At 43.5% G+C, this 9,827-nt stretch overlaps 1 protein-coding gene across 2 annotated transcripts in view; it reads right to left on the bottom strand.

Moving 5' to 3' along the window:
- LOC138262058 (serum paraoxonase/arylesterase 2-like) overlaps nucleotides 1-9,827 on the bottom strand; it is a 444,264-nt gene that overhangs the window by 81,156 nt on the left and 353,281 nt on the right. For both annotated transcript variants that reach the window (XM_069211747.1, XM_069211748.1), the window contains exon 6: nucleotides 9,116-9,316. In XM_069211747.1, coding sequence (XP_069067848.1) covers nucleotides 9,116-9,316 — 201 coding nt within the window. The remainder of the gene's footprint in view (nucleotides 1-9,115; nucleotides 9,317-9,827) is intronic.

The following is a 9,827-nucleotide window of genomic DNA, read 5'->3' as shown; positions in this document are numbered from 1 at the left end:
GAGTAGTGGGATGACTTCCTTCCATGCATGTAGGTTTTCAAAATTCATTGAGAATTTTATCAAATTCCTTGGTTGTAGATTGAGCATTTTGAATTCTGTCTGAGCAGTATCTTTTTTTAGCTTTTTTGATTGATGATTTGTATATCCTGTTAAGTTTGTGTAGCTGCAGTTTGTCTTGACTGTTGTTTGTTTTGAGCCAGGTCCGCTGCAACTTTCTGATTTGTTGCTTTATCTTTTTAAGTTCTGTGTTTCTCCAAGGTGTTGGTTTTCTTTTGTTGTGTTTAGTTTGTCTGAGTGGTATTAGGATATCAAAAGCTTCCTGTAGCCACTCATAAAGTTTTGGCACAGAATTAATTGTATCTAGATCTGTGTTTGCTGTTAGTTGTGTTTCTAAGTGATCCAAACTGAGTTTGCTCCATGGTCGATAGGTGTATGTATGTAAGTAGTTGTGGGGTGTGTTGATTTGTGGAGTTGTATGTCGGAAAGTTATCATATGGTAGTCTGACCAAGTGATTGGCGTGATGCTATGAATAGTAACTAGTTCAGGCTTAGCAAAAACGACATCTAGGATGTGACCAGCGATGTGTGTGGGATTGTGTACAATCTGATGTAGGTTCAATGCGACTAGGCCAGTGGTGATAGCTTTGGGATGGGGCATATTGGGTTTGTCAAACCAAATGTTTAGATCCCCAAGAATGCATAGATTGGAGTATAGTGTAATAAGGTTTGAGACTGTGTCTAGAAAAGCATCTGGGAATGTGGAGTTGTTAGGTGGAGGTCTGTAAAGGAGGAGAAAGTTACAGGAGGAAGTTGGAGTAGGGTGGCATCTGGTAAGTAGGGCTTCACAACCTTGTATGGAGATGTCTGTTTTACTGAGGTTCATTGCCTGTTTGAATATAATAGCTAGTCCACCTCCTCTCTTGCCTATACGGTTTTGAGTGATGGTTTGATAGCCCGGAGGAACGGCTTCGTGCAACACTGGTGCAATGTCATCTCCCAACCAAGATTCAGTTATGAATAGTAAGTTAGGTTGTGTGTCTGTGAGCAGGTCATAGATGTGGTGCTTGTTTTTTGAGAGTGATCGAGCATTTATGAGCTGGCAGTTTAGAAAAGGTGTGTTAGTGGTAGTGTTGTTTTGTTTAGGAGAAGGGTAAGTAGTATAATGTGAGCTAGAAGCAGGAGTGTTGCTAGTTGTGATAACTGTTTGAGGCTCACAATAGTCTTCCTTTTCAATATAGTGTTCCTCTTCCAGCAGGTTAAGGAGGCATTTTGTTGGGTCTGTGTGTGTGGGTGGTGGACTTGGGGGCTGAGAGAGCCATGAGGAGTGTACTGTTTTTTGTAGGGTAGTTTTATTATGTAATAGACAAGGGGATGCAAGGTTGCTATGAGTGGCATGTTTTTAATTTTGTTGGTGTTTGTTTAGTGTGGATGAAGTATGGGTTAGGGTTGGTGGAGGAGAATGTGGATCATGATGTAAGGCTCTAAATTGTGCAATGGAGGAGAGGCGAGTGAATGAAAGTTGCTGGGTTGTGGTGCTTGTGGTAGGTGTTTGTGAAGAGTGAGAAAGTAGGGGTGGCAATAGGATGGAATTTGTATTCTTTGTGTAGTCCTGAGGGTGGGAGTGGGTATGACGATAAGTGTAACGTAAGTTTGTGTTGATTTGATGTGCTGATGTTTGTAGTCGGTATTGTTTTTGTGGAATAGTGAGAGGGGATATTGGTGTAGTTGTTTTTGGTGAGGGATTTGTATGTGAGTTAGTGCTGGTAAGTGGAATTTGAGTGTTAGATGGGGTGTTGATGTGTTTTGGAGATGAATGTACGAGGTGTGTAAGAAGTGATGGGTGTGTGTCAGGGGAGTTAGTATTAGTTGTGATGACTGGAAGAGGTAATATGTGTGGTGGAGTGAAATGTGGGGATTGTATGGTTGTGTGTAATTGGTGAAGAGAGGGGAAGAGTGTTTGTGGCTGGTGTGTTGGAAGGCAGGGTTTGGGCATTGTTATGATGACAGGTGGTCTATGTGGAGCAAACAGCGGATAGTGTTGTTGGTTAGCATGAGCAGACAGTGTGTATCTGGGAGGCTGAGACTGAGAGAAATGTATGCTGTAGTTTTGTATTGTGTGGGTGATGGCAGGTTGTGTTTGTGGGAGTGGACAGAGTAGTGTTGGCTGTGAGAATTCAGGTGTTTGACTGTAGTAGTTGTGGGGGATATGTGTATATGTGTTGTATATAGGGTATATATATTGGGTTGTTGTGTTGGGTGATGGGGCAATGCAATCTGTCTGTGGTCAGTTTGTGATGCATGAGTTGGATGTCTTTGTAGAATATGTGTTTGCATGTTGAGGGATGTGTAGGGGCTGAAACAATTCCTGGTCCACTGAGAATTGGGCAGCATTTCTGGCCCAAGTTCCTAGTCCCTACCTGTCCCGAACAGGCCCAAACAGGCAGCTGCCCTTGTCCTCTCCGCCCAAACAGGCAGCTGCCCTTGTCCTCTCTGCCCTTTGCCTCGACGCCCGGGCTGAGGTGCCCTGAATCCTAGCCTTTTATAGCCCTACTGGCCAATAAGAAGATGGTCCTAACCCTAGCCAATCCAATTTCAAGCCCTGATTCAAACAACTAATCGGAGACCCAGCCCTAATCACCAATCATAGCCCTATTCCTGACCACCAATCACAGCCCCAGCCCTAAAACCAGCAACCAATCAGTATCTCAGCCCTATCCCCAATCACAGCCCTAGAACCAACAGCCATTCAGAATTCTCAGCCCTATCCACCAATCACAGCCCTAGAACCAACAGCCAATCAAAATCCCAGCCCTATCCACCAATCACAGCCCTAGAACAAAGAGCCAATCAGAATCCCAGCCCTATCCACCAATCACAGCCCTAGAACCAACAGCCAATCAAAATCCCAGCCCTATCCACCAATCACAGCCCTAGAACCAACAGCCAATCAGATTCCCAGCCCTATCCACCAATCATAACTGCAGCCCTGGAGCCAGCAACCAATGAAAGACCATCTCCCAACAACCTATCACAACAACATATGCAACAACCAATAGGAACTTAGATAAGGAGCAAGTTAACTGAAGTCCAGTCCCTGTGGTCAGGGGGAAAGGCAACTGCTGCTCTATTCAGGGCTCCTTACCTAGGTCTTTTTGCAATCCTTGAACACTGGGCTGGATCAGGACATAGGGGAGATGCACAGAGGCTCACAAAATGGAGGTGGCTGTCTTGGGCTTCCCTCCACAAGCTTAAGGAGCCAGAGCAGGTGGAGGGGGCGGGTCTCATGTGCAGCAGGGACTCAGGGAGCCAATCAGCTAAGTCCAGTCCCTGTGGTCAGGGGGAAAGGCAACTGCTGCTCTATTCAGAATCTCCTTCGATACAGACAGGCTGAATCCACACTTCCAAGCTAGAAGAGTCTACTTTTCAGGTAAGGGAGAGATTGTTTAAGAAACAAACACTGCAATAGTGCTGGGCGCGCACTCTAAAATCGGGCTTTTTTAAAGACAAAAATACAGGGGGGGGCAGACAGTTTTTAAGCACAATTTAAATCACAGAAACAGATTAAAACAGTCTCCTAAAAACACACTCTGCAAGATGTATGTAGCCTTTTTACTTAGAAGAGAAAAAATGAGGGGAGGTGGGGGGGGGCACAAACTAGCAAGGCAATTCACACAGTCACGGCAAAAATGAATTTAAAAAAAACACCACTTTAAAAGAGGCCAGGCTGGCTGAAACACTGAGAGTCCACAGTAAAACAGACACAGGTAGCTGAAACAAACACTTTTGAACAAATAATACTGTTTACCCAGAAAAATCTCAGGGCTCCTTACCTAGGTCTTTTTGCAATCCTTGAACACTGGGCTGTATCAGGACACAGGGGAGATGCACAGAGGCTCACAAATGGAGGTGGCTGTCTTGGGCTTCCCTCCACAAACTTAAGGGGCCAGAGCAGGTGGGGGGGCGGGTCTCAGGTGCAGCAGGGACTCAGGGAGCCAATCAGCTAAGTCCAGTCCCTGTGGTCAGGGGGAAAGGCAACTGCTGTTCTCTTCAGAATCTCCTTGGATACAAACAGGCTGAGTCCACACTTCCAAGCTAGCAGAGTCTACTTTCCAGGTAAGGGAGAGATTGTTTAAGAAACAAACACTGCAATAGTGCTGGGCGCGCACTCTAAAATCGGGCTTTTTTTAAAGGCAAAAATACAAGGGGGCAGACAGTTTGTAAGCACTATTTAAATCACAGAAACAGATTAAAACAGTCTCCTAAAAACACACTCTGCAAGATGTATGTAGCCTTTTTACTTAGAAGAGAAAAAAGGGGGGGGGGCACAAACTAGCAAGGCAATTCACACAGTCACTGCAAAAACGAATAAAACAAAAATCACCACTTTAAAAGAGGCCAGACTGCCTGAAACACAGAGAGTCCACAGTAAAACAGACACAGGTAGCTGAAACAAACACTTTTGAACAAATAATACTATTTACCCAGAAAAATCTCAGGGCTCCTTACCTAGGTCTTTTTGCAATCCTTGAACACTGGGCTGTATCAGGACACAGGGGAGATGCACAGAGGCTCACAAAATGGAGGTGGCTGTCTTGGGCTTCCATCCACAAACTTAGGGGGCCAGAGCAGGTGGGGGGGTGGGTCTCAGGTGCAGCAGGGACTCAGGGAGCCAATCAGCTTAGTCCAGTCCCTGTGGTCAAGGGGAAAGGCAACTGCTGCTCTATTCAGAATCTCCTTGGATACAGACAGGCTGAATCCACACGTCCAAGCTAGCAGAGTCTACTTTCCAGGTAAGGGAGAAATTGTTTAAGAAACAAACACTGCAATAGTGCTGGGCACGCACTCTAAAATCAGGCTTTTTTTAAAGGCAAAAATACAGGGGAGCAGACAGTTTTTAAGCACAATTTAAATCACAGAAACAGATTAAAACAGTCTCCTAAAAACACACTCTGCAAGATGTATGTAGCCTTTTTAATTAGAAGAGAAAAAAGGGGGAGGGGGGGGAGCACAAACTAGCAAGGCAATTCACACAGTCACTGCAAAAACGAATTAAAACAAAAACACCACTTTGAAAGAGGCCGGGCTGCCTGAAACACAGAGAGTCCACAGTAAAACAGACACAGGTAGCTGAAACAAACACTTTTGAACAAATAATACTATTTACCCAGAAAAATCTCAGGGCTCCTTACCTAGGTCTTTTTGCAGTCCTTGAACACTGGGCTGTATCAGGACACAGGGGAGATGCACAGAGGCTCACAAAATGGAGGTGGCTGTCTTGGGCTTCCCTCCACAAACTTAAGGGGCCAGAGCGGGTAGGGGGGCGGGTCTCAGGTGCAGCAGGGACTCAGGGAGCCAATCAGCTAAATCCAGTCCCTGTGGTCAGGGGGAAAGGCAACTGCTGCTCTATTCAGAATCTCCTTGGATACAGACAGGCTGAATCCACACTTCCAAGCTAGCAGAGTCTACTTTCCAGGTAAGGGAGAGATTGTTTAAGAAACAAACACTGCAATAGTGCTGGGCGCGCACTCTAAAATCTGGCTTTTTTAAAGGCAGAAATACAGGGGGGCAGACAGGTTTTAAGCACAATTTAAATCACAGAAACAGATTAAAATAGTCTCCTAAAAATACACTCTGCAAGATGTATATAGCCTTTTTACTTAGAAGAGAAAAAAGGGGGGGGAGGGGCACAAACTAGAAAGGCAATTCACACAGTCACGGCAAAAACTAATTAAACAAAACGCCACTTTAAAAGAGGCCAGGCTGCCTGAAACACAGAGAGTCCACAGTAAAACAGACACAGGTAGCTGAAACAAACACTTTTAAACAAATAATACTATTTACCCAGAAAAATCTCAGGGCTCCTTACCTAGGTCTTTTTGCAATCCTTGAACACTGGGCTGTATCAGGACACAGGGGAGATGCACAGAGGCTCACAAAATGGAGGTGGCTGTCTTGGGCTTCCCTCCACAAACTTAAGGGGCCAGAGCAGGTGGGGGGCTTGTCTCAGGTGCAGCAGGGACTCAGGGAGCCAATCAGCTAAGTCCAGTCCCTGTGGTCAGGGGGAAAGGCAACTGCTGCTCTATTCAGAATCTCCTTGGATACAGACAGGCTGAATCCACACTTCCAAGCTAGCAGAGTCTACTTTCCAGGTAAGGGAGAGATTGTTTAAGAAACAAACACTGCAATATTGCTGGGCGCGCACTCTAAAATCTGGCTTTTTTAAAGGCAAAAATACAGGGGGGCAGACAGTTTTTAAGCACAATTTAAATCACTGAAACAGATTAAAACAGTCTCCTAAAAACACACTCTGCAAGATGTATGTAGCCTTTTTACTTAGAAGAGAAAAAAGGGGGGGAGGAGGGAGGGCACAAACTAGCAAGGCAATTCACACAGTTGGCAAAAACGAATTAAAAAAAAAACACCACTTTAAAAGAGGCCAGGCTGCCTGAAACACAGAGAGTCCACAGTAAAACAGACACAGGTAGCTGAAACAAACACTTTTGAACAAATACTACTATTTACCCAGAAAATCTCAGGGCTCCTTACCTAGGTCTTTTTGCAATCCTTGAACACATCATACAGAAGCATTATCATTCACCATCACCTCTGCCACACTCCTACCACACACATTCAAACATCTACTAGTAAAACTGATGGAAATAATTCATGGGCGTTTCTATAAAAAAAAATCAAAATTCTCTGAAAACCCAGTCAAAGGAAAGTTTATGTTGTGAAACCACGAGGAAATTTATAGCAAAAAACAAATTTAAATTGGTTTCATGTTTCTATTAAAAAACTGAAGACCAAAAAATCTCAAATATTTGGCATAAAGGTACACTGCACAAACCTTATTTCATTGTAAGGGGAACCCATGCCATGCACTCCTCAGGGCGTAATTGTCTGTGACATCTTGTTGACATAGACAGATGAACTGCATTATCTGGCCCTTAACTTTTAACTCAATACCAACAGTATGTTCAGAGAGATGAAGGGGTTCATATATCAAAGCTGGCATATGGTCACATGAGAAGGAGGACTGGCCCTTGCGAGTAGAATTATAACCCCAACCTCTATTCCTACTTCTGAACTTCAAATAAGACTTAGCAAAATATAGTTAGTGAAGCAAAGACATGTAGTAAGGTGAGTGTTTTCATGGAACGATGGTGGAGTGAGACGAAATGGAAACATCTCTGTTGTTATCCTCAGCCACTGTCTAACTGCCTTCTCTGAGAGCAGACTGATGAATGTTTGTCCAGGGTACAGGAGCTTCACTGAATCAGCCTTTTTTATTTTTTTTAAAAACGTTTATTGTTATCAGTACAAACAAAAACAGACAGTCAACACAGCACAGTTACATTTTGAAAAGTAGAGGATCATCCCTTACCTCAGAACAACCAAGTTAAGTATAGTGATTATTTCCCAAGCACATGAAATCAGCTTTAGCGCGTCTCACACGTGAACAATAACTCTCCACTAAAATGAAACGAGCAACAGCAGTGTATGATTGCATTAGTATTCTTTCACTAGCTGAAACACCCTTATCCACATCCCTCAAACAAGAGGAGGTGGGAGGAATGGGGCACAGTAGGGTGGCAGAAGATTGGCCCTATGGGGGTAAATGAGAGGAGGGCAAAAGGAGTATCACCAATCAAAATGACTCCTGACACACAATCAGGGCCGCATAAAGACTCACTGAGGAACTTGCACTTATCCAGGTCCAGTACAAAGGCCGCACCTCATATCTCCACAAGGGACAACCCTGGCTTCGGAGACAGGGAGGCAGTCCTCCAAATCTTGTTTTGCATCTTCCTTGTGGCATGGTGGGTCATTCAATGAAGTAAAAATAAGGCCAGCACAACAACGAATCTACAACAAACAATATGATGCCCAGCGTTTCCTTCTGAGAGACAGGACCTTGTCATTTGCAGTGTGGCCTAGTTCATGGTAGAAAAGGTAAGACAGGATGTGCCAGTGTCATTGTGAACTTCTAAAATCCTACAAGAGGGAAGCAGGAAGTGGAGAAGGAGTTTAGTACATTTTGATTGTTTTAGGAAAGGGGTCGCCATCCTTGTTTTGTGATGAAAGCTACTTATGTTCAAAGAAAATACTGTGAGCTACTAATATTATTAGTTTGGTAATAGTGATCACGTCAGACACGATCACATTAGTGGTCACACCATGCAAGATTACCTCAGGGCATCATGCACGGTTGCCAGAAGTAATGTGAAATGGCTTTTAAGTTTCAAATGCATCAGGAGAGTATGACAGCCTAGCCAGCACAATGCCCCTGGCACCAAGGTAATCATTTTAATAATGTCATGATTTAGCACTCAAATATCAGCTTTGAACTTATTTTGGAAATTCAGTAGGTTTGTTTCCAAACATCATCAAAGCATATGAGTACAGGAAATATACACCTCTGTCTAGAATGTATGTTTTTTAATTTGGGGATACATGTATTAAATTTAACGAAGCAAAAGCTTCTTTCTACTTTAGTAGGCTTGGCTGCACACAGATGAGCAACTCACAGGTAGCTAGAGAGCTGCCAGTACCTCACGAGCTCCCAGTTGGAGGAGCCTGTTTTAGGAGGTAACACTTGCTTCTTATTCATGATGTGGCAAAGAGAGACAGAATGATAATGTCACTTCTTGTAATATCTTCTTGTGTTCAGGAGGAGATCTCGCCTAACTGCAACAGCGACCGACTTTGGAACCTGGGAAGTAGGCCCATATCTCAAACTTTGCTCAATATCATGTGATTCTGGGCAAATCCCTTAATCCCTCGTGCCTAGAAATGCGTAATATACTTTGGTTCAGTTGTAAAGCTCTCTAATGTCCTCGTGCCGGGTTCGGGTAATAGAAATCTGCAAACAAAAGTCAACTCATCAGAAATAGTAAAGAGGCATACATTATCACGTTCCTCTTCTCTACAATTTAGTAAAATGACCCCACACATATTAATGAGTAACACCCACAGTAAAACTATATTTTTGTATGCAAAGAAATAAATCAATATGCAACATATGTTGTCCTGCTTAATATATTGACAAGCCATATTAACCGTAGCTGTATCTAAAGAGTCATGCATCTAAAAAACAAGTTAGGAGCATACGTACTTCTTGTCATGTGACATGATAATTCCATTAGCAAAATTAAACCCAGTTGCTACTTCTTTCACTTCCGTGGGACTGTAATAAACAACGTTCTCCAGTGGAAGATTGAGGTACAGCTCCGCAACTCTTCCAAGAGAATTCAGAAAATAATGATCATTTGTGGCGTAAAAACTTTCTGGTCCCACAGCAGCGATATCGTTAACACTGAATTAGGAAAAATACAACAACAAAAAACAGAAAAGGTTAAAAGAGAATCTGCAATGTTTGAAGACATTTGAAGAAAATTGTACTTTATTTTATAGCGCTAACTCGGGTTTACATCACCAAGGTCGAGTCACTGTTTGTCAACTACATCACAAGGATAGATAGATGGATCGATGGATGCAGCAGTTGGACAAATATTACTGGGTGGATGGTGGCAACTCCCTCGTTATGGTTGGGTGGCTTAATCCGGGGGAAAACTATTATAATAACTGGCTTGCTTTGACGAAGGTACATAACAGGACAAATTAACTAATTATACTTATAGCAGAAAGTGAATTGTGTATGCTGAGAAAGTGAGAAAACACAGCACAGTGCCATATCTGCTATGATATGGTGCTGCTGCTGAAGTGGCACGCTAAAAGGCTGCCTTGCATGACGCCCATCCTCGCAGATGTTAGTGTGCGCTCCCTAGCATAGGATTTGTACTGGAACCAGATCTTTCCAGTACACA

This window comes from Pleurodeles waltl, chromosome 10 (assembly GCF_031143425.1).
Source record: "Pleurodeles waltl isolate 20211129_DDA chromosome 10, aPleWal1.hap1.20221129, whole genome shotgun sequence".
Classification (NCBI taxonomy): domain Eukaryota; kingdom Metazoa; phylum Chordata; class Amphibia; order Caudata; family Salamandridae; genus Pleurodeles; species Pleurodeles waltl.
Note: the sequence above shows the minus strand (reverse complement) of the source record. Positions and strands in the feature narration are given on the sequence as shown.